We start from the raw sequence: 26,021 nt of genomic DNA on the forward strand, positions 1-26,021 counted from the left end.
TTGTTCTGCAATATATGTCAAAGAAAGATTAGAGTCAATCGAGGTTTCTAAGGATTTCTCCTTGGTAACCACAGTATCAAACAATTTGGCAATGTTTAGTTCAGCAAGTAACCCCTTGTTCAGTTTCTGGTAGTATAGGTTTTTGATTAGAAGGTACTCCGTTATCTCAGGAATGTGGTCTTAAAATTAGCAGACATCAAGTTTTGATTTTTTGAAGACGGGACCTAATGAAGGCTGCATCTTGAACTACTGAGAACTTCCTTTAAATCCGTGTATCATTTGCATATTGAGAAATGACCACTCCTGCTTCCTCCATCAGAAATCTTATAGGCCCCAAGTGAAGATCAATCAGAATCTTAGCTAGGATTGAACCTACAGGAACGCCAGAAGTGGTGGAGCCTTTCCTAATCCTAACCAATGACATTCGATTAGTCAAAAAGGAAGCACACCGTTTCCATAAAAGACCCCAATGCGCATCAGTCTTCAAAACCCTGCGGTAATAAACTGTTTCAAACGCCACAAAAGAATCAGGATGAGCAGGAAGGCCTTGGCTTCATCAAGGCAGGAGTGGATGTGAGAGGAGTTTATGAGTCACAGTTTTAGTGCTGCATTCACTTCTGTAGCCAGATTAGTGAGGCGCCAGTAGACTACTGGCTTCTAGTTTTTAAAATTAAACTGTGCAACAGTACATTTTCCAAGAATCGTACCAAACTAGGGAAAATTGGTCATGGATCAGAAGTTTGCTGAAAGTTTTTGGAACTGGCTATTTTTTAAGAGTGGCATAATTGTCTATTTTGACTGAGTGAGGAAAGACACCCTCTTTGAAGGAAGCATTCACTAACTGACAATAGTTCTGAAAATAAATGAACTTCCTGAGGGAATGATATTCATCATGGTAAAGAAAGCTTAAGACACTTGCTCATGTGTTATTGCTGGTCATCATATGCATCAACATAAACAGCTTAAAATATTAAGATTCCTGATGAAAAGCATTGCGTGTAAGTCTTAGTGGGTCAGTGCATTTGTTAGAGTAGTCCTTCTGCAAACTGCCTGCCATAAGTTCTAATCAAGCTAAAACAGCTCATTGGGTTGGACATCCATGCAAGCATGGCCATGTAACCTTTGAATCATTTAAAGTTTTGACTCAATATTTCTTTCTTAAAATGTTAATTAACAAGTATAACTGAACAGAGTAGCAATTAGTCCTCGTTACTGAACTCAAACTAGAAAACAAAGTTTACATCAGTGCTAGTTAATAACTGTTAATAAAAGTATACAGGTTATTACAATTGCCCCTTCTTCTATGTTGCTGACTGAAACCTGGCTCAATCCAGGGTCGGACCCTGATATTGTCCAAGCTCTCTCCCCCCCCCCCCCCCCCCCCACTACTTATTTCAAAGGTTAGATAGATGCTCCGGCAAAGGTGGCGGGATCGCCATTATTGACAAAAACCACCTCAGCTGCCGTACATCTGAGGGTCCTTTACCAGACTGCGAGAACCTCCTATGCACAATAGGTTTTACCCCAACTCTCTCGTTGACAGGCATCCTAATCTACCGCCCCCCTGTGGCATTAGGTCAATTCTGCAATATGTTACCAGAGATGGCTGCAAGCCTCGCCAGTACCCCTGCTAATTTCACTTTGCTAGGCGACCTCAATCTTCATTTTGATGACCTATCACATGTGGCCGAAGCAGAGATTACTAAAGATCTTGCCTCATATCAACTTAAACAAAAGATCACCAATTCGACCCATGCAAGAGGTCACCTTTTAGACCCCATTTTTTCCAACTTAGAGGAATTAATTGGAATGCCTCCTATTCCAATACCCTGGTCAGATCATTTTTTGATCCCTTTTTTTGGACCCCCACCCGTGTCACCCCCTCATCCAGGCCAATAAGAATTCGGTCATGCCCTTGGCCCAAACTCCCCACAGAACAATGGGGACGGGAGCTAGAAAACACTAAGTAATGCACCAATAGTGATCCAATTGTGGCCAATGACGATTCAATAATTGGATCGAGAGGACTTTAGACCAGGTTCTCTCGAAAAAACTCACCCAACTTAAAGTGGGACCCAACAGGACAAGATTGGTATTCCCCTAAGCTCCGGTCACAAAAAAAGTTGTGCAAGAAATCTGAAAGAGCCTGGAGAAAGGACTTCTCGCCAAACAAAAAAAACAGAATATAGGGAAGTCATAAGAGCATACAAAGTCGAAATCAAACTTGCCCAGGCCTCATATTACGACGAAAGAATCTCCTGGGCAGCCAATTCCCTCGTGAAATCTTTTGCATAGTGAAAACATTACTCAAAGCCCCCTCACTCCCGGATAAACATGATACCACCAGCCAACGTTGTAATGAGCTCGCAAACTATTTTCATAATAAGATCCAAACAATCTATTCATCATTTTCCACAGTGGACAGTCTAAACAATTTCCACTCAGAGGATAAGGATTTACACAGAAGAGGTTTCGCATATCCAAGATGGTCGCGCACCCGTGAGGCTCTGGAGGCTTGGCGACCTAAATCCAGCATTTATCCTACACTACCATTGCAGATCTCGCTGCAAAGCGGCGATTCCTAGCCCTTGTGAGCTGCAGCAGACATGGTGTAAAAATCTAGCCTGTCCAGTGTAAGGTGGCGCCGCTGGAGCGGTATCTTGGGCGGCGTGAGAGACTAACGGAGCCCCGGAGATCCCACATGGCGGCAGGCCCTTAACTGTGTGCTGTGCTTCCCGGCTCACCATCGGGAATTTTGTTGAGAGCGGTGAGCAGATCTGAGGAATGGCAATATTATATGGGGGAAATTGAATGCGGAGGGACCCCCCTGCAGCTGTGGCGGTAAGACGGTGAAGGGAGACACAAGCATCGGCGGCATTTTCCTGCGGCTCCTGGCGCGCGTGACTGATACTGCGGGGGATAAGGCTGACCCCCTTTCAGCCCGGGGAACCTCCTGTAAGACCACCGTTATGATTAATGCTGCCTGCTAACGTGGGGTTTCGAGTATATTGGCGAACACAGGCGGAGCGCCTCGGACGGGCTGGCGCCATCATTACTACGCTGTTTGCTGCCTGCGGCGGTGACCAGGGGGGCCTCTAACGAGACGGAGCCCGAATTCTGCCAGTAAGCCTGCGCCCACAACAGCGTCTCCGTCCCGTGCCGGCCTGCCCCTCCAATACTGCAGCACGGCTGGCAATTGACGTTGCTGAGCTGGGCCCCCTGGGTGCAACAGCCTGCATTTGAGTTGCGCGAAACCACCACGACTGACTGGGGCCTGCTTCTGAATGCAAGGGCGACGGCGGGCAGAAACCACCGGAGACTGCCTAGAAATCACTCGGAGAAATGGAATGGATCGGAGGTGCGTAGACGTTGTACAATCTTCTATGTGTTAGCCCCACTGGTGAGCTAGCGGGGACTGGACACCAATCCACGATAAGACATCTCCTTTTCCTCCTCATTGATCGTCTGAGGTACTGTACTGGTGCGACCTAGTACTTTGCTTGCTAACGTCACAGGCGTGGGCCCACCAGCACTGCGGACTCTATTGAGGGGATATCTTCCTGCGATACAGCATCACATGGACCCCACAGGCTTACAGAGCTGTTATTGATCTGACCAGTCTGCTCTCCGCTACACGAACCTGCTGCTGTGTCTCAAGGCGGCATGATTATGCAAACCTGGTAACCCCGACACACGAGTCTCACAGGATCAAAATGGTGCAACTTGTACTCATCCCCGTGTAGAGGATACTGCAAGATCCCTTCGTCCCTGACTTGGAACAACTTATACCAGGCTTCTCACTAGGCATTGCGCACTGATTTGCTAAGAATCTGAACAAGGCTGCAAGGAAAACAACAAGGAGAAAGCCAGAAAAAGGCATGGAACAAACGAAAGGAGGAAGCAAAAGCAACGACTGCAGACAAAGGAAGCAGAACAGAAGACCTAACACCACAATTCACGATGGGGAAACCTGATGGCCACCAGCCTCGTCTCACCTTTGAAAACAAAAAGCCTCTACTAGATCCACCTCGGCAGATTTTGGACACACCAGCACTGACCAGTCTTCACACCCCCTCGCCGAACCCCGGAAGATGATGTTAAAACACTACTCCTGGCTATGCAACATAGCCTCGGTGATCTTTCGGGGAAAATGGACACCATGAACAATAGACTGGATTTTCTTGTGCAGAAAGTCGACAAACATGATGGGCAAATAAAAGAGGCAGAACGACGGATATCGGATAATGAGGATGCCACATCCCAAGTGCAGAAGCAGATGTCGCAGATGGATAAAGTACTGAAAGACATGGCTGCCAAAAATTAAGATTTAGAGGCCAGAAACCTCGCAACAACATCCAAATTATTGGCATACCAGAAAGCACCAACACCGGGCGTATGGAGGATTATACTGAGCGCCTACTGACCACGACCTTCGGAGCAGAATCCTTCTCAGTGCACATGGTGGTGGAGGAGGCGCATCGCTCCCTGGGCCCCCGGCCCCCTCCGGGAGGACCTCCACGCCACAGAATAGCCCGTCTTTTAAATTATCGGGATCGAGATGTGGCCCTCAGGAAAGCTCGGGAACTAAAAGACCTGCACTTTGAGGGGAATGTGTTTACCATCTACCCAAACTTTACTCTGGCGGTGCAGGAGGCGCAACGGAAATTCCTGCCAGTAAAGCTCAAACTTCGGAAGGCTCAGGTCGAATATGCCCTCATGTACCTCGCATGGCTCCGGATTACGCATTATGGCAAACAAATCATCTGCAGTACCCCGCAGCAAGTGGAATATTTTCTGAAATCAACACAGCGTAGATCACCGCGACAGGAACGCCTCTCCAGGTCTCCATCTCCAACTTCTGATTAGCTTGATTACAAACTGTTCTCCCTACCAGCGGAGGATGTATGGGCTCCTGCTCCCTCTATGGGGGAATAGCTGGATGAACCAACCGGGCTGCAGTGTTCCAGCCGCCCTGATTCCCACTGGGCGGAGACTGAGCTCGCCCCTCATGCTGCATTGCCACGCCTACAAGACGAACACAGACAGCTAAGCCCTATGGGCTTTACATACTACATATGCTGCATGATTGCAGAGCGAGGGCTATCCCTCTTGATTTTTCTTATATGCTACTCTTGTTCATGTAATGGTAGTATTGCAATAGACTTCGCCAAGCACCCTTCCCTTACTGCTCTGTCCCCCCCTTACAACGGGGAATAAGGGAACTGCAATGCAGTGGAGTTGGAACTTGGGAAGGGCTGTTGCAGCCCACTGGCGTCCCCCCCCCAGCCCCCCTTATGGGAGATCCCCTTTACTGTTTATCATCTATGTTTTTTTACAGTGACTTACCCTACTGGGTTGAAATTACTAGTTTTTGCAAAGTACGGTTCTGAAGTTTGGGGAAGATGGAAGGGCACTTGAGTACCGGCACGATTGGGGTGCTGTTGTGGGTGGAAAGGGGATTTGATATTTGCCTCATTGCCGAAATTCAAGGGAACATGTTGGGGAGAGGGTTAGGGTTGGGAATGTTGATGTATGCATTTACACCTCAGAGACAGCAACAGATAACCATGTTTACTTCTTGTGGACCATTTACACACTTTGTGCACAAAGTCACACGCAATCCCACACAACCCTACCTTCGGACCATAAATCTCATTGGTAATGTCGTCAAACATTGAACCTTTATGAATCAAACTGATTACGTGGAATGTAAGAGGCCTTGGGGACCCCCGCAAACGCCGACAAATATTGGCGTATTTAGACAGACATAATATACAGATAGCAATGCTTCAAGAAACACATATAGATCCACGGCGTGATTTGTGTTTTGGCAGTAAATAGGCTTCCGCTAGGGTGTTCTCTTCTTATTCCACGTACTCACGGGGTACACTCATATTAGTTAAAAAGACCACACCCGTTATAACTTCTGGTTAGTACAGTCATCCTTTCGGTTGCAGCTGCTTAATTTGGGGTACACTAGGCACACAACCGGTTACTCTCACCTGCTGTTATGGGCCAAATACGAATAACCCAGATTTTTTTTCACAGCTTTATGGGGACAGATAATTAAGGTGGGATCCACTCACATCATATGGGGTGGAGATTTTAACATTGCCCTACGCCCCTCCCCAGACAGGTCCAACCCTCTCCCACAGCACTATAACAACACACTGGATGTCCGTTCTCAATTATTTCTTGGCCACAGGCTTCTGGATGCATGGCGATATGCCCACCCATCCACCAGAGAGAGCACTTTTTCAAGGCTGGACACCGAACCTGGTCGCGATTAGATTACTGGGTGTGTTCTAGAGGGGTTAGCACTTGGATACATTCGGTTGAGCACATGGCTTGGACGTACTCTGACCACGCACCTGTGAGCCTAGTGATCATGCCACCTAATCAAATTACGGACCCACAGTGTTGGAGACTTGTACCAGAGGCACTATTGGATGCGGATTTTCAGGTGGAGATGGGGGAGGAGAGAGATGACTTTTTGCTAGAAATAAGGGCACGGTTACGTATGTGGGCACGGTCTGGGAGGCTTTCAAAGTCACTATGCGTGGCACATGCATGTCCAAAAGCTTTGGGGTGCTACGGGATTTAAGACAAAATCTGCGTGCTCTAGAAATCGACATTAACAAACTAGAACTCAGCATGTGGAGCGAGATGTCAGGCACCCAAAGGGCACTCCTGCGAGAAAAACTAATGGACTACAGCGGATCAGGAAGCCAAATTTAGGGGCAAGTACTTTACGGCCCGAAGATATGATGAGGGGGAAAGACCTGGAAAAGCGCTGGTATCTTAAATTAGACCACCCCGTTTCTCTAACTATATTCTAGAAGTGGTGGGAGGCGATGGGGTGCGACACAGGGATAGTCGGGGTATCCTACATGCCTTCACTGATTTTTATGCGGATTTGTATAGTACACGCCATATTCTCCTCCCGGAGTTATCGCATTATTTAGAAGACATAGCGCTGGGATGGCTGGGGGACTGGCAGTGGGAATTTTTGGAGGCGCCATTTGAAGATGATGAGCTTCGTGAAGCCATCAAGCAGCAGATGACATCGGGGAAGGCACCTGGGCCCGATGGCCTCCCTATAGATTTTTACAAAATGTACATCGATCAGCACCTCCCAGTCTTAAAAGAGATCTTCCTGGAAGCCCAGGAAATCCAGACCCTACCTGCGACGATGAGGGAAGCGCTCATTATTAAAGCCCGGTAAACCTGCAGATCGCTGCGAGTCTTATCGCCCCCTCTCGCTAATTCCCAGTCTCCTGGCTTCGTACAGGCCCATAACTTTATTCAACGTGGACTGTAAAATCTTAGGAAAGATACTAGCAGATCGATATATTCAGGTTCTCCCTCAACCGATTCACCCAAACCAAAATGGTTTTCTCCCCAGACGCAACGTGTCACAGAATATACGTAGACTCTTCCATGTACAAGATAGAGCAAGGGAACACTTCCCGCAAGCTGCATGCCTAATTTTAGATCTCGAAAAGGCCTTCGATACGCTGCTATGGCCATATCTATTCGCGGGGACGAGACAGGGATGCCCCCTGTCCCCCCTCCTCTTTGCCTTGGCGGTGGAACCTTTGGCTATTCGTTTGCGGCGGGGGGTGGGGGGTGGAGGCCTGGGGCATTCCAATCGCAGACACGGTGCATAGTGTGTCGTTGTATGCTGACAATCTCCTGATCTACGTGAGGGATATCACAAATTATCTTACGCCGATTTGGGCAATATTGCAGAACTTTGCAGAGGTCTCTGGACTTAAAGTAAATTGGGGAAAATCGACGGTCTTTCCCCTCAGCCCTCACCTGGCCCCTTCGGAGATAATGATAGGGCCCTAGACAATAGGTTGGAGCGCTGCGGCACCGCGATATCTGGGGGTGAGGTTATACCATTCACCAGAAAACCTTCATGAGGGAAACCATAGCAAAACATTAGCCAGACTGCGAGTGGCAGTTACCTTCTGGAAGACCCTGCTCTTGGCTCCCATAGGGCGGGTAGCCCTAGCGAAGATGATAATGGTACCCAGACTGCTTTACTCCTTTGCCAATCTCCCAGTGATACCGCCTCGCTCCTTTTTCCAAAAATTAGATACACTGCTTACAACATTGATATGGGGGGGGAGGCAGACACAGAGTAGCCTTACAAACCCTCTACTTACCCACCACACAAGGAGGTCTAGGGGCCCCCTCCTTTGAGGTTTATTTCCTAGCAGCGCAGCTTCAATGGTTGTCCCATTGGACAGCAGAGCGTCACATAGAGGAAACATTAATTAACGACGGTCGGATGCCTCACCTGGCAATCCGGAGACTGCTGATGCCAGGTACCAAGCCTGCACGTACGCACCCCCTACAGGTGTCGATAGCCCGCAAATGTACGATGTACATACACCGTATGTCAAAGGGTCAACCCCTCTACTCCCCGCTGCTCCCATTAGTAGGATTCCCGCAACGGGAGAATTATTATTCCTCAGGAGCCCTCCGGATATGGACGGAACACAAGGCGATGGAGATTGAGTCACTGTTCGAAGATGGGCAGCTGAAAACATATGCCCAAATGAGGGACAGTTATGATCTTCCTCCGGGACAATTCCTGGTACATAGGCGACTAGTAGACCGCGCCCGACAATGTTGGGACCTCACTGAGGGAGAACCGCCGACGCACCCAGTACTACACACAATTCTACGTATGGGCGTGGGCAGACACTTGGTCACATGGCATTACAAGGCGATAAGGGAACTGATCACGGCCCCTTTAAAAGCCCTACGTCAAAAATGGGAGGATGAGATAGGGCGTGTGCTCAATGACCACGAGTGGGAAAAGGCTATAGAGTACCCAAAAAAGGTTTCAAGAAACGCGCGCTTCAAAAACATCCAATTCAATATTCTACATCGCGCATACTTAACACCTCACAGGCTTCACCGGTTTTACCCGGATACATATTTCAGCTGCCCCAGATGCCAAACAGCAGAGGCGAACTTCAAACACATGTTCTGGGACTGTCCCACAATCCAATCATACTGGAGCAGGGTCCATCAGGTGCTGAGTGCGACAGTCCACCTCACGAATGTTGACACATGGGAAGCAAGTGCCCTGGGGGTCTTCCGCAGGAGGAAGACAGAATAGGTGCAGTGCAGGTTTGAGTCCTTAGCCATGCTCCTGGCAAAGCGGGGAATAGCCATGCATTCGAGGACACCGGCAGGACCCCCTGAGGCAGCCTGGATAGGCGCGGTTAAAAAATGGGGGGCAGCAGAGGAAGAAACACTGAGAGATGAGGAAGCGTAGGGGATTCGCAAACATCCCATCTCCATGGAATGGGCACAACTCCTGATGGTGAGGGGTCTTAGTTGCAGAGTCGACCTCCCACAAAGTCCTCTCCGGTCTGCCCTAAGTTCAGCCGCCTGTTGTCGTGGTCACAGGCCAATCCTTCCTGGGTCAATAACTCGCCTTCTGATGGTCCCAGCAACTCTCCAACACTACTCCCGGTCTCAGTAAACTCAGGTGCAACTCTGTGCGTTGGGTCTTTGTGCTTGGTGCTGCACGGCGGTAGGGGTAGTGTTTAAAGACTTTGGGCTACCAGTTAGCCCCAGTAGGCTTCTTCAGCTGTTGTATCCCTGTGCTGTGAACAGGAGGTCAAGTCAGTTGGCCCTTGGAGTTCTCTTGGCTTGACAGGGCTTTGGAGACAGCTTCCCCTTGAGCAGGACAAGGCAAGTACAGTCTCTCTCTTCACTAGCCACCAGGTGCAGTCTTTGACAGTGCAGCCTCTCTTCGCTGGTCCTTAAGGGTAGTCCTTCTTCAGGTCTTCTACCAAGTCGGTCAAGATCTGAGGTCTGGTTGCCAGGCGGGCCCCCTCTATTTTTGGAAAGTGCCAATGGGCTACCAGTTTCCTTCCCACCTGGTGACCACTGGTTTCTACTTTGTGACTCCTGTGCCAGCCTGTCTCCCTCAACAATGGGGCATCCCTACCCTGCTGGTGCAAATCATCAGCCCTTCAAAGGAAGCGTCATCTTTGAAACCTGCCTTTTGGGGCTAACACCCAAGTGACTTCCTGCAAGAGGGAGATGACACCTCCCTGGCCTGCAATCCTCCATTGTTCTCCTTCCTGAGAGTCATTAGCACAGCTCTCCAAGAAGGTAGGAAGCTTTCTCTTGGGGCAGGCTTCATGTGTGTCCGGGTAGGCACTGGAGTTTTAAGGGGTAAAAAGTGGCAGCATACCTAAAGCTGAACACTGCAGCAAGTTATGTTAATTTTGACTTGAGATACAAGTCAGGTGAAATGTAACAAGTTGTTTGCTACCTTGTAGTGCCCCCTTGGGTCACACCATCCTGGAGTCAGCACAGCTGAGGGTACGCATGTAACCCGGTACTCACCAATTGGGAGACCAAGTCTTTTCAAAGTAAAAATGGTAGTTTTGCGTGTTTTACTGGCAGGACATGTAAAATACACGTCCTGCCTGTGTCACATGTTGAACCCAGCTGTTAGGACTCGGTAGGCTTGCCAGAGAGGTGACTTACACACACATGTAGAGGGGAATTACATCTTTACAATTGCTTTCAATGGCAAAGTCGGGCTAGCAGTGCAGGACTGCTCTACCAGTGTTCAGAGGCGGACTGAGGGACTCGGTTTACTTGGGGGACCTCCAGGGTGTCCGAATCATTGCTGCAAGCCCTACTCCACTAACCTACATGCCTTGGGTATTTATTAGGGACTTACAGGTAAGTTAACCATTTCCAATTGGGTAAAGCCAATTCAACATATACTTTTAGTGTCAGGGCACTGAGGTCTGGTTAGCAAGCCTCATTGCACTCAAACAGTCGAAAATCAGCAGCATCAATCGAAAAATGTGGGGGTGACCATACAAAAAAAGGCATTTCCTTACAGCTTTCATCACCAGAAAGACGTTAAAGCTCAAAGTATCCATATTTGACATGTTGCAATTGAGTTAATGGAGTCTACATTGAACTCTAAAGCAACTACTATTTTAGGTTTAAATCTTTTTATTAACAAGGAGCAAGCGATCAAGAAATAGCGATTGACTGTGCCACGCAGGGCGCCATATTGCAAATGGCAATGCAGTGAGAAAGCAAACTCCAATAGTACATAAACTATTCCCCCACCCACCCCCATTAATAAAGAGAGAAAAAGAGAAAGAGAGAAGAAAAGACAAAATAAAGAGGAGGTAGAGGGGAGGGGTGTCTTCTACTGCCGATTTAGAGCGCTGACTGTGATCAAGGCCAGCGTGGGCCAGGGGAGACCAAGATCGGTCACACAGGAGGGTCCGAGCGGAGAGGTGTAGGAGGCGGAGGTATTTGGGGCAGTACAGTTCCCTAAACTCCGGGGCTAGGAGAGCTAGGAAGGGTCGCCAGATATCGCTGAAGGAGGGGCCCGCCAATGTGAGAGAGATTTTTTCCATTCCCAGCACGTGCCAAAGGCGTTGGTACCAACCCGCGTGGGTGGGAACTTGGGCGGTCCGCCAATGTGTGAGTATGTTCTGAGTGGCTGAGCCTAAAGCGATGGCTATCTGCTTCCCCCTGCATGACTTCAGTGGGTAAGTGAGTGGGTTGGGGACCCCAAGTAAGACATATGCCGGGAGTCGAGGAAGCTCCGTTTCCAAGTGTTTGTCAATCTCGTCAATGACGTGTGTCCAGTAAGATTGAAGGAGGGGGCAGTCCCATAGGAGATGAACCAAAGTACCGCAACTACTATTTTAGTTGTTTATTTTTCACAAGTTTCTTTCAGAAACTTCACTATAAATATGAGTAGCATAAGCTTGCTGCACAGCATTAGTCTAATTATGGGACCTTATGTTGTTGATCACAACCCTAAGAGATCATCTATTCATATGAATGGTGACAGCTGATCTTCCTCCATGACATCTGTAAAAGCACTCTCTTTATAGCTCGCCTAAATTAGATACCTGTTGGACCAAGCTGTGTAGCTCATTGCTTTCCAGACAAAATGTACAGAAATTCCTTTTACACAAATGGTAAGCTTCAAGTTTTAATACCCATTGATAGATTATCCACTGCTTCAACGTTGAGCTGTCATGACATACCCTTAAACACACTGTTGCACTGGATTTATTTGTGTATGCAATTCTGAAAACAACATCAAACATACACAGAACTAAGGAAGAAAAAGATTTTTTGATCCTCCTTTATTGAGGAGCTCACGAGCTGGACAACAGAAAATGTCCCATCCAAAATAAGCTAGGGTACAACCTGATGATCCAAACTTTCATCTGTCACTATAAACTGTAACTGAGTGTTTATTCAATCTTTACGCAGCCCCAAATCCCAATGTCTAAAAAAAGTCTAAGGTAATATATTGCAAATAGGTAAATACAATCAAGAACTGGAGAGCAAGGTGGAAGGTTTACTTCTATCAGGGAAAATGAGAAAGTAAAAAAAAAAATTATAGTATAATACAGTGATGACTATCTCCACAATGTTGACTCATACTGTGTATTGTGATGAACAGATAGACTAAAGCAAGGAAGATAATGGATCTGTAGCTCAGATTTAACATGACTTATAAGGACAAACTTAATTACTATACATTATTGGAATAAGAGCTATTTTTGAAGATTTATCTGAAATAAGATGTTCTATTTGTCAAGGTATGACTATCAAAGGAGAGAGAGAGGACTAGGTAGCTAGTCCATATCCCCGGGGTTTATATGTGAGATCAAAAAGGACTAGGCTATTTGTGAATTTACATAGACGGAGGCCGCAGACACAACTGGAGGCTCAATGCAGACACTGACCGAAAGTATCGGTCCATTCCTCTGCCGGACTACTCCATGGGGCATGTTTGGCAACAAGCCAACTAATGCTCTAAGAGGGAATCCCCCTCTCACATGTAAAGCACCTTAGCGAGTGCTACACATTTCTCAAAATTACACAATCACTTAAATCTAAGTAATTTGCACCTACACACTTTGGTCCTGAGGAAAGCCAGTTTTAATCATAAGGGCCTGGCTGAAACATGTAGACCACACCTGGATGTAGGAACCCCTAATTAACATTCCTATAACATCCAACAGCCTTTTTTAATGCTAGCAGTGACCCAGTTATTAAAATATAATTTACCCTCGGGTACTGGGATCCCTGCATAACTTTTAAATCGTCACCTTCACGTCACTACACTGCACACTCAGATACATACCTGCTCCGCTGTATCCAGGCGTCGAAACACACCCGGGACACACTCGGTGTCACTGGGTGGGCCCGATGATGAAGCATGCCACCAACTAGGTTGGTGGGTGAGGGCTTCATGAACAAACAAAATGGTTTGTACCCTGCCTTACAGTCTTACGATTTTGTCAAGGTGACACTAGGAACATGCTTTACAAAGATCTACACTCATTGTGTCCTCTTGTTCCCCACAAGTGCACTGTATATCATATACATATGTCATACTTCTGTAATGCAAGTGGTAGTAAACGGGAGCCAAAATCACATTAACAACAGGACATCAAAAGACATGTGTTCCATGTGATGAATCAGTGCATGCTACACCTCTGAGGATGCAAGTGATTTGAATCTGCATACTTTGTTCATACCATGCATATGCATTGAGGATCAAGTTCAAGATCTGTGCTGTTTTGGTGTAATTAACACATCAATAATAAAGAATTTGATAAACACTGCCAAGAAAAGCACAATGCCTAGAAGATTGTCCTAAGCAATGTAGTAAAGTCCACCATTTTTATCCAAAAGGAGAAAACATGCCAGCCTTAAAACCTCAATATACCTGTTTTTGCAGCTCCTCTTGATATAACTGAGCCGCTTCTTTTGACTGCTTTGACTTTTCCTCAGGAAACACTCCCAGACTTGCTCCAGTTTCAGCATTTCTATTTTCATTAAATCGCCTGAAACAAAAATGAAGCATAACTAAGAACTAGTATTAAGCAAGATTATAAGGATATTCACAATAATGATCCCCCACACACCAACTTATTTTTTTTCTTCCAGAATGTTGATTTGATTGACTTAAATTATCAGTTCAATCCTTTGCAAATGTAACCACATTAAGTCGAAGAAGTCAGTACAAAGCATGTGAGTGTTTTACTGACTACAACAATGTCTGGTATATTGCTCACTAAATATCAGTGTATTGGGCAGAGATTAGTGCTTTTTCAGAATTGTAGTTAGTTGTGTCGAGTTCCTCTTGTTGGACCTTTGTTTTGCTCTACTTGTACCTTTCCGGGTACAGGAAGCAAAAACGCACTAATTAGGACTTACTTTAACAAACAGGCTATTTAGATTAAAAGATGATGAACATCTTTGGACTCCTACCAACCTTGGAAAGACAGCAACAATAAAAGGAAAAGTAACTTGTCATAATACAAATTCTCAACCATAGCAATCTTGAATTATCTCAGTTCATGACAAAAATGCATGCCAGAATACATCTTTTGAGGGGCCTGGCACTCAAAGTCAACAATAAAACAAAAACAATTGTAGGTGGACGAGTGCAGGGAAGGAGTAAACCTCAGTCATCATTTTTAAAAGACCAGACAAAAAAGGTGTTTACAGTCCAGAAGATGATTTGGGGGTAATGTTAGAATTATTCTACACCAACAAATATTTTAAAAAATAAGGAGTAATGATATATCATGTACTGGGAACATTGTCAAACACATGGATTGAAATTTATAGGGGGTGTGAAAGATTTTTATCCTCAACATTTCTGATAGATTTTTTGCAATGGTGCTGAATCATAGTTCACCAGTGAAAACTGAATATAATTTAAATAAAATTTGATGGGGAATTATGGATTGTCCAACAATTCATTTTTGTAAAAATGAGCGACTCATGGTAAATGTTTCAAGTCGAAATGGGTCAGAAAGATTGTTCAAAAGTGAATAAATCTAAAATACAACTTAGCAGCGGGATAGTTATTCTGTCTTCAGGATGTTTTGGAAAATCCTTCTCAAACGGCCCACCTTAAACACATTTACCAAACAACGCTGAATGCAAATTGAATGGGTTATAAAGGTAATACTAAACACATTGCCACACAGACAATGACACAGCTAAGGCTGTGCACACACAGGCATCGACCCAGATACAGAAACATGCATGTCCTTCTCTCATACGCAGAATTAAGTAATGATGTAAGGGCTAAACATTGCATCTCCAGGGAAACACTGGTGGGAGAAGATAAAAAAAAGCCACTTAGCTCAGAGGAGGTATTTGGCATGTTGTGGGGGTACTGATTTCCCATCCATCCCTTACAGGAGGAGGAGAGGCCCAGGCAGTCGCTCGCACACAAACCAGGTCCCTTGCCTTCGAGGCATCTGTAGTAAGTGGCAGTGCGACTGGATGGGTCCAGGCCCAGGGTCACTCTAAGCCCTGATAAAATAACAAGCTATATAACAATAAACGTGCTATGAATAAGAGAAATGGGAGAACTGACAATCCAGGAGATAAAACAGAAGTGAATGTTGACCATTATTAGGCAAGAAAAACAAACCAATATAAAGAAAATTCTTTGGAGAGCCTTGATGGAAGCAAGTGACAATGAATAAGCATATTAGCGGCATATCATCTTATGTACCACGATTATGAATTTGTTTGCACAAACGAAACTTTTTAATGAATAAGAATAATGCCTAAAAGAAGCCAAAAAATTACTGGAGTTATGTGGATAATTACAAATCTGAAATTCTGGAACTATGTGAACCAATATAGAGACTTTAGGAATATGTATATTTAAATTTTCTAAAGCTATATATTTACCTTTTCTGCAATGTGACCACAGAAAGCATGAGGGACTTCCTTGCATGCTGGAAACAGAAAATCAGCTTTGGGAACTAATGACAGTGGGAGGGGGCTATGAGATCAGTACCTGGGCTATTTGGTATTAGGTAGCTGACATACCAGCAGCATCAACACGACTGCTATACTCTCCTGAACAGTACCAATGGCCATATATTGAAGGGCAGTGGCGACAGTTCTCAGCATGGCTACCATTCATTTATTGGATAGTACTAATACTTAGCAGCTGGAATACTTAACTTAAATGGGACAGGGACACTTTCTTTCACCAGATTTACCACATGCTTAATGGGGCAGCATTAACATGTCTCAACAAGGCTGCTTTACCTTTCATGGGCAATCCCAACATTACTCCAGTAGACTGTCACACAATTATTGGCCAGTGTCACTACTAATCAACAGAGATGCCACGCTTTTACTAAATACTGTTCACAACTCTTCGGATTGGGTGAATGGGTCATGTTGAACTCTGGTCTTTGGGTTGGTGGGTTGGCAGGAGGTGGGGGTTGTTCTTGACAAGTGTAGCAAATCTTAATGCACAACAAAATCCACCAATCTACGTGGAAAGTGTACTCTTTCAAATTGCTCTGCCCTGTTTGGAACTAGCATATCAAATGAACATTTGACAATGAATCTGGTATTCACAGGTTATATCAATGTAGAAGGTCAAAGCTTTGTGAGGATCCAGACAATGGAGCTTTTCCTCCTCTTTGATGGGATGAGGAGGCAAATAAAATAAAGGGAGGGTCACGACTTTAGGTAGGAATTGAGTTTTTGTTCTTAAAAGAGAATTTAGAACGATCTAAACGGAGGATGACTACACTATGCATGTATCTCATTAAAACTTGAGCTGAGGGAAAGGCAATAAGTAAAATGGTCTTTACTGTCAACACCGTAATGAGCACCTACATGTGTTCTAAAAGGGAATCCATCAAGGTGGGTACAAAATTAAGGACCCAATGAGCTACAATGAAGGAGCAAACATGTAGGTCAAACCTTTAAGACCTCAAAACAACAGGCGATTTAAACAAGGGTTGATAAGGTAAACAAAGAAAGGCTGAAACGGCCGAGATAATCTTCAATTGTGTCCACAGCAAGGCCATGCCGGGCTAAAAAAAGTGCAACACTTCTAAATAAAGTACTTTAGGGAGAACCAAGACCCGCCTGACACATCAAACAGTAAAATAGGACAACGTCCATGATACACAGATTTCATGGAAGGAAGAAGGACCAACAAAATTATGTCCACCACCTTCTTTTGTTAAGTAAATGAACCTAAACTGCCTCTGGGTAAAGCTGCCACTCGTGGTTAGCTAGGTGGCACTGAATAAAGTGGTCTACTCTTGCTTGCAATGATCTTGTCAGTGGAATGCTCCCTTCCCTGTACAGCTCTGCCTTGCAGCTGCTGCTCCTGACCCTCTGGTACATGGCTCGAGGCCCTCCTCCACCCGCAGGCACCGGCCTGCGCCTCCTCCCTGGTGGTCCAGTGGGGAGCTTCTCTGCTCTGCCACTGCTCTGCCCTCCGTCTCTCAGCCTTATGATCTCTTTTCCTTCAGATCTCCTTTGCCTTCCTTTTTTCAGTGCTTTTCTGAGATTTTTCCTGTGCTTTTTTACTTTTCACTCTTTCTTGCCTCTTTTCCATATTCAGCACCGATTCCCGCTTTCCTGCCTCCCAGCTGTCCAGCCCTCCCCCCTCACATTACTTATGGAGGACGCTGCAAATCAGGTACAACGCCGGCACTTGCGCCCGTCAGTGCCTGGAACGCGCCCAGTGCCACAGACCCTGGTTGTCGGACCATCCAACGCTACGACGCCAACACCACCCATGCTCTCAACACCGGACACCACCCCGCCTGCCGCCGCGCATCGTCGATGGGCACCCAAGGCCCTTTTTCCTGCTGAAACTGCAGATGCACCTTCGCCTGCCACTGCAGACCAGCCCTATCCACCGCACGACCGACAAACACTGGACCCGTCTGCCTCAACTGCAGATCTGGGACCTGCTAGACTTCGTCGACCCCAAAATCACCATCTCAGTCACCGCCACCGTCATCCCGGACGACTATAAGATCAACCACAAGGACGCATCAACAAACCTGGGGGGTGGGGGGAGAGGCATCGCCATCATATGCAAAAGCACGACAAAGCCTTCGAATGGATCCGCTCCTTCCTCGACTACCTCCGTTCCTCTCAGAACCCACAGAGATCAGCTGCGGAGTGCCTCAGGGCTCCTCCCTGGCCCCACGCTTTTCAACATCTACATGACCCCACTCGCAGCCATCGTCGGAACCACAGACTCAACATCGTCTCCTATGCCGATGACAGCTGATTCTCTCCCTCACCAACGAACCCACAGTTGCCAAGAATAACTTTCACAACGGGATGAAGGCTGTCGCTGCCTGGATTAAGAACAGCTGCCTCAAGCTCAACTCAGAAAAGACCGAAGTCCTCATCATGGGCTCCACCCCCTCTGCCTGAGACGACTCCTGGTGGCCTACAACGCTTGGAAGTGCCCCAACACCCACAGACCACACGCGGAACCTCTGCATCATACTGGACTCCTCGCTCGCCATGAGCTGCCAGATCGATACCATCTCATCATCCTGCTTCCACACGCTATGCCTGCTCCGAAAGATCTTCAAATGGATCTCCACTGAGTCCAGAAAGATGGTCACTCACGCACTTGTCAGCAGCAGAATAGACTACAGCAACACACTCTACGCCGGCATCACCCAGAAACGCCTCAAGAAACTGCTGAACATCCAGACCGCCACCGCCAGACTCGTCCTCAATATCCCTTAACGCAGCCACATTACCAGCCACCTAAGGGACCCCCCACCGGCTCCCAGTCAACAAAAGAATCACATTCAAGCTCCTCACATACGCCTACAAAGCTCTAAACGGCACGGACCTGCGGACCTTAACCACCGCCTCGCATTCTACGTACCAACCAGAGACCTCCGCTCTGCACAACTGGCACTGACTACCGTCCCACATATCTGCAAGACCACAACCGGAGGAAGATCCTTCTCCTAACTTGCAGCAAAGACCTGGAACACGCTGCCTTTCCACCTCAGGCATTCACCATCACTGCCTAATTTTAGGAAGGACCTCAAGACATGGCTCTTCGACTGAATCACAGCATTTCGGTGGACCGGGAGCCCCTCCCCCCCCAGTGACTTGAGACCCCTACGGGTTAGTAGTCATGCTTTACAAGCTGTTGATTGATTGAGAGATTGATTGTTTTCAATGACCCCACCAGGTGGCTGTTGACCAGTCAGACCTCATCAACATGAGCCCAAGCCTACACTCTCAATGCTTTCCAGTTTAAGGGGTGCAAGCCAAATCCCCGTTTGTTGGTGTACCACACAGCAGTCATGTTGTCTGCAATAATTTGCACTGAATGCCCACAGATGGAAGGCAGGAATGCCTTGAAGGGTGGGGGGGATCATCCTGGGCTTTAGCAGCCTGATGTGCCACCTCTACTCTTTTCGGCAGCAAAGGTCTCTCTGTCCAAGGTCTGCAGAAGGACACACAACTAGAAAGTAGAGGCATCAGTCACCAACATGGCTACAGCTCAAGATGGTCAAAATGGTCTCTGCAAATCACGCGCTCCACCACTGGAAATCTTGTGAGGTCTCCTAAAAAATTCTGGTGATGACATCAGTCAAAAAGCCCCGATACAGAGCCCAATGCAAATGAAGCTACCACAGAAGAGCACTCATATTCCAAAGCAAGTGGCTAACCAGCAGAATGCATGAAGCAACAAGACCCAGAAAGCACAGGTCTGTGAGCCAGTAGAAGAGTTTCCTCCCGAAACATCAGGGTCATAGCCTGAAGATTCCAAATTCTGTGAGGTGGAGGGAAGGCTCTGAGGGATGTTGTATCAATTTCTTTTCCCATGAAAAAGCAGGTGCGGAGAGGGCTTGTTATGGGAATTATTCATGTTGAGGAGCAGTAATACTGTGTTGCCCTTGGGGTCAGCCAGCAACTGCAGTGAACCCGCCTTCAGCAGCCATTCATCAAGGTATGGAAGTACAGAGGCCCCCATCATGTGAATTGCCACAATGCTTGTGAAGACACAATTTGATGTTGTCAAATCAAAGTACAGGACTGTATACTGGTAGTGGTAGACACTACCATAAACACACAGGTACTTCTTGAGTGATTGTAGAATAGATATGTGAAAATATGCTCCCTACAACTCGCGGGGCACCATCCAGTCTCTAAGCTCAGAACCAAAAAAACCTGTGCAATGAATAGAATCTTGAATTTCACCTGCAGAGGAAGGCGCTCAAAACACGAAAGTCAGAGCGTGGCCAAGATGGCGGCTGTCTGAGACGTGTCTCTTGGTCTCTCCCGCCTCAGCTTGATGGGCCTCCTCGCAAACCCCCTCGAAGCACCACGCCGCTGTCCCAAGGGCCACTACTAAGCAGGGGCGACATGGGGGTGGGCGGGACAGGGGGCTGTCTTCTTGGCGCTGGCAGCAGCAGATGTAACAGAGCGACTAGTGGTGAGCGGTGCTCGGGCGAGCCCGAAGCCTGGGCCGCTTACATCGAAAACTGACATGGCCGAGCTGGGAGGAGCTGCGGTCCCGAGAGGCCTCTCTCTTGGGCTGCGGGCCGGGTTGGCTGCAGTCCTAGCAGAGGCCTGGGGTACACGGCGGGATAGTGGAACAGTGCCGCAGGTGAGAAGGTGCCCCTCGAGACGGCGACAGGCGGAGTGTATCACGGCCGCGGATTAGGAGGCAGCCTGCTGGAGACACCCCATACCGGGGATCTGGGCCACGTAGCAGCACTGCAGTCCTGGCCGTACAGGTTTGCGCTGCATCGGTGCTGCTATGAGTCCCGGCCTTGCACCCAGCAACGGTTGACCAATGGAGCCCCTGTGACGCAGAGCCAGACTGGCTGGGAGGCTAGGCCCTGCGTCCAACAGGGAGACCCAATAATTGCGGCCCTGAATGGAGAGTTATGCCCATGGAGCCAGCTTTGTAGACCACACATACCTGCTCCCCCACTAAAGAAAACAGGCTGCACGCACCCTCTGAGGTGAGAGACATCCATTTGAATGTGTTGGGCGGCGGCTGGAACAACACTGGGAGGTGAATGGTGCTGATAGCAACCGCCAGGGAAGACAGGGCAAGCGCTCCGCAATCACAGCTACCTACCGTGAGAGCACGTATCAACCGCTGCAGTGCCCAGCACCTGCAGGAGCTTGCATGCGATTGAGAGGCCCAGAAGGACTACGCGCTGCATCTTAGCTAAAAGCACCGTCTGAGGTACCAAAGGTTAGTGGAGCCTGGAGCAGAGGGAGTGCCAGAGGGCTACATGGTTAGCCCTGGTACAGATAATTGGGGCCTGTATGACGGTCGCACTCGGTGAAGAGGTCTCGAGCTGCCACCACCCCCATGGACATAAGATCGAAAGCCAACCACCCACCTTGCTTTCGGACCCACGGCTCCTAGTGCGTTTGGCAGGACCTGGGCAGGACCTGAAGAGAGGCGGTAGCTAATCAACCAATGAGGCGACTGGAAGACCAGACAGGGATATAGATTCCAGCAAGAGTCGAATCCTCCTTCCCCTCTTAACCCGCCAGCAGGGTCGCCTTGGTCACTCGCCCCTACCTGGAGGCCCTCTTCTCCACCCTGAGGGATGACCTCATGTCAGTAAAGAAGGACCTCACGTCTGAGCTCCAAGCAGTCCGGAAGGAACAGATATTGGAGACAGAGTGAACGATCTGGAATGCCTAGAGTCCTGAAGAGACGAAGAAATAGAACAGATGCAGCAAGAGATCATCAGTTTGTCTGAGCAGCATCTGGATCTCCAGGCCCACGCGGAGGACATGGAGAATCGCTCAAGGCGAAACAACATCAGAGTTCGGGGTGACCCCCCCCCCTCCCCCCCCCCCCCCCGGGACGCAGAAGGAGAGGATATATGTCCAGGAACTTTTCGCACAAATTCTAGAAAACATGCCGGCTGTGGACATTCGCCTGGAACACACAGAGTGGGCAGATGGAATTCGGGTGCCCCACGCACACTAGACATTTTGACGTGCCTCCACAGTTTTTCACTCAAAGAAAGGATCCTCAGAGCAACCAGTGCCTCGACTCCAGTGGTCTTCGGGGTCACACCCTTCAACTGTATCAGGACCTGGCAGCCTCTACCCTGCCGAAACGACGTGATTTTCACCCAGTCACGAACTGGAAAATTACTTACTCCTGGGGCCATCCCTTCGGACTATTTTTTCGCTGGCGAGAACGGCACCAACAGGTACGATTGCTGAAAGAGGCATGTGATCTGCTGCAAGAAAAACATCAGGAGGAAGACAAACCATCATCTAAATCTGATGTACGTCGAGCAGAGGGCCGTCCGAGATGGTGATAGATCCCGCCTGGTCACAAATCTGCAGGGCCTCACCTGGCTACTATGGCCTCAGAGAGGAGGGCCCTCCTGGATAAGCTTGTGGAGGGCACTGCATCTAACAACCCTGCCTGAGGGACTACTGGCAAGCTACTAGTTGTAGGGAGGGCTGGGCGGCCGGGATGGGGGGACCGATCCTTTGTACTTGCCCACTGTCCTAATCAAAGACTTAACAACTGGTAGGGGATCTGACTGGTCTTTTTCCCGTCCCAAGGACTCTAGATGTTCTTCGTTGATGTTTTGGGGTTTTCTAAGGGGTGCCAGAAATTTAAACAAAGTTCACGTTCTTCATCAGGTGGTGTCCAGATTCACCGATATAATGTCCAGAGCGGGCCTTCCGAGCAGCAGCCTGGCAAGGCTTTTTATTTGCGGGGGAAGACGGAGAGGGTATGCCAACTAAAAGGGGGAGGGGGCCTCAACCTAGTGTTCCATAACATATTTGACCGCTCGACACAGGGAAGCGGGGGACCTCGGGCCAGGAGGGATTCACTGGTTACAGGAGATGGGTTTGAAGGATCTGTGGGGGGCCTCCCATCCCACGGCTAAGGGATATACCTTCTACTCACATGTCCATAAGTCTTATACGTGTCTTGACTATTTCCTGGGGAGCGGGGAGCGGGGAGGTGGACGGGGCAACCCAGTCCGTCGAGATAGATCCTCGATCTCTTTCGGATGACTCTGCTATCCTGCTTGATCTAGCTATTCCGTCCTGGAGCCAGTGCATGACGCTAAGTTTGACTATCTCCCATGACACGCAAGAGTATGTGAACGGCCTTCTCTCTGTTCAGTGGGCGGGAAGCCCTGTTCCATACCTGGGTATCCAACTGGCCCCGACCATAGAAGAGGTGACCTCCCTTAACTACTGGAGTCTTGTCACATGGGTAAAGTCAGACCTCCCACTTTGGCAACAGTATCCACTCTCGTGGATGGGTCGTATAGCTGCTCTCAAATGGACGGTCCTCTCCCGTATTTTATATTTTCCAGACACTGCCTTTGTGGCCCCACCCGGGACACTTTAGACCCTTCAGAGCTTCGTCCAGAATTGTGTTTGGGCGGGTCGCCGCTCCAGGATGAAAATAGATCAAACATGGCTATCGCCGTAGGTAGGCAGCTTGGGGGTCCCTTGCATTTTCCGTTATTTTCAGGCTGCTCAATTGGGATATATGGTGGAGTGGATGCTCCCTGAATCAGAAAAGGGATGTTGCTTTATGGACAGGGCCCTTGCTAAAACTTCCTTGAGGAAGATCCCCTTCTTAGTGAGGCCACACTACCCTACCAACTTCTACATCTCCGCAGTCACCTCACCAACTCTAAACACAGTGGCGTCCTGTAATGGTTTCTCTGCGGTCCCCTCCCCACTCACTCCCGTGGTGAACGGCGACTTCACACCTGGTTTGGACGTCCCCACCTATAAAGAATGTCAAAGAGAGGGACAAGATCTATAGGCCACTTCTTCGATGAGGACGGCCTTACCCATTCAATGTGCTGAGGACTGAGAACGGGATCCCTGAGATAGAGCGCTTCAGATATATGCAGATAAGACATTGGCTGATGCAACCAACGGTGAGGGAGGCTGCGCAGCGACGCCTCACAAAATTCGAGAGATGGCTCCTAGGCAAGGAATCACACAAACGCCTTGTCTCAAAACTACACATGATGCTTTCTCAGGAGACACCTGACCTTGATAACCCGGCACATAAACGTTGTGAGGGAGAGATAGGCAGACAGTTTACTGCAGAAGAATGGGGGGCCATATACTATAGAGCTAGGCACACAGCGTATAATGTGGCCAGTATAGAAACGGGAAAAAAAATTGCCACGTACTGGTACTTAACGCCGAAACGTCTCCATAGAGAGAACCCAGTGAAGAAGAATAGCTGTTGGAGAGGTTGCAATACCCCTAGGACACTACTACACATTCTGTGGGAATGCCCTAAAATGGCTCAGTTTTGGGCAGAGATATTAACAGACATCAACACACATTTTGACACCCAAATACCCAGGTTTCCCGTATACTCTGTGTTGGGTCTTCCTAATCAACAGACGTTCCCTCTCAAGAGGGCAGCACATGGTATTAGCACTTGGAGCGGCTCATCAATCCATACTGGCTTGCTGGGGTACGGATCGGGTCCCTATGCAATTGAACTGGCTGTACCGTTTGTGGCATCTTCTGGGAATGGAAAGGCTATCTCTCACACTTACACAACAAAACGATAACTACAACACGATCTGAAAACCGTTTATTGCATTACTGTCGCAGGAGTTCACAAAACTAACTGGCCAGAGATATTTCAAACTGTTAAGATTGACAACACTGACAGAGCTCAACACCGACCCCAACCTCAATGAGACACTAGTGAGTAGCCCTTACTGAACACCTCGTTATCACTGGCCTCCCAGGGAAGGGGGAGGGAGGGAAGGGAGGGGTTTATGTCTATGTTTAGGTCATTCTTGTTTGTTTTTTCTATTCTTTTCTATAAAAGCTGTTGGGCTGAACGTAGCTGAATGTTTACGCTCCTACATCCACTGTGATTTCTGCCTTGTTCTGACAGTGACTATAAAAAACATTTAAACAAAACACGAAAGTCAATAATGGGCTTAGGACTCCTGTCTTTGCTTCGGGACTGCTCCCTTGTCCAGCAGGGCTAATATCTATTTCTCCAGAATGCAGGCATGATCAGCAGAAGTAGCAGACACAAGGGGCGTGAGGGGGAATTTTCTGGAAAGGAGGTTACAAGTATATCTGACTATTTGCAGGACCCAGTGGGCCATCACGGTAGCCCTGCGATGTCCCTCCCAAAGGCCGTAAGTGCTCCTTCAGAAGAGAGTTAAAGCGGTTTTAAGGGCAGGTCAGAATGAGGAGAAGGAAGAGGGCTGCTGATGCCAGTGAAGTCCCTGAAACACCACTGGCACAGAAATTGTTTGGCTGTTGCATGGGTAAGGAAGGTTGGCACTGCCAAAATGGCACTACCTGGGAGAATCCATAAAACTTGGCCGGGTAATGCCAGCCCATGGAATGAGCTGTAGCCCTTACCTATTTGTATCTTTCCAAGGCCAAATGAGCCTTCTCACCAAATAGGTGAGAACCATCAAATGTCATGTCCATTAGGTTCACCTGCATGGCTCCTGAAAAAACAATGTAATGAGGTGTGACAGCGACAGATGAGCCCATCAAATCCTGTCATTGAGCCAGCCGGTCCGATTATTTTTTTTGGTTTCATCTGGTTTGTCTGTTAGAAGCTTGGAAAAATGATCCTTCAAGTTTTCATGGATGTTAGGTAACCAGCTGTGCCATTTCCAACAAGACACAACAATACAGTCCTAAAATCTTTTTGACACTGGCATTAATCTTTTTAAACTCATGGTCTGGAGGAGTTGATGGGAACGAGCAAGAGTTATACTAGCAGCAGGACAAGACCTGCACCACTAGACTCTGGTGAAGGATGCATAGTCAAAAACTTTGCGTCACTGGGCACTGAGCAATGAAAACAAATGATTCAACTGATTACGTTGGAACTCAAGAAGGCTTAAACCATGCTGCTACAATACGGTGCATTACCCCTCACTGACTAGCAGTAGAGGCTGATAAGTTAAAGTAGCCAATTGCAAAACTTCTGTCAGAATGTTCGGTTTGTCTTCAGGGGCAAGAAAGTTCTAGTACCTCAGAGGTCTTTCTATCGATGGCTATAAAAGACGACACCTCCTCCGAGGGTGGCCATGTGGGGGTATCCCAAGTCCAAGTCTGGGGAAGTATCTAGCATTGTGCAGTGTCAGATAATTGAATGTGTTTGTATTGACAAAAGG

At 47.9% G+C, this 26,021-nt stretch overlaps 1 protein-coding gene across 5 annotated transcripts in view; it reads right to left on the reverse strand.

The window, feature by feature from the left end:
- CSPP1 (centrosome and spindle pole associated protein 1) overlaps nt 1-26,021 on the reverse strand; it is a 1,290,317-nt gene that overhangs the window by 539,681 nt on the left and 724,615 nt on the right. For all 5 annotated transcript variants that reach the window (XM_085605499.1, XM_085605497.1, XM_085605498.1 and 2 more), the window contains one exon: nt 13,769-13,886. In XM_085605499.1, coding sequence (XP_085461625.1) covers nt 13,769-13,886 — 118 coding nt within the window. The remainder of the gene's footprint in view (nt 1-13,768; nt 13,887-26,021) is intronic.

The sequence above is a fragment of the Triturus cristatus genome, chromosome 5_1 (genome assembly GCF_964204655.1).
Source record: "Triturus cristatus chromosome 5_1, aTriCri1.1, whole genome shotgun sequence".
NCBI lineage: Eukaryota > Metazoa > Chordata > Amphibia > Caudata > Salamandridae > Triturus > Triturus cristatus.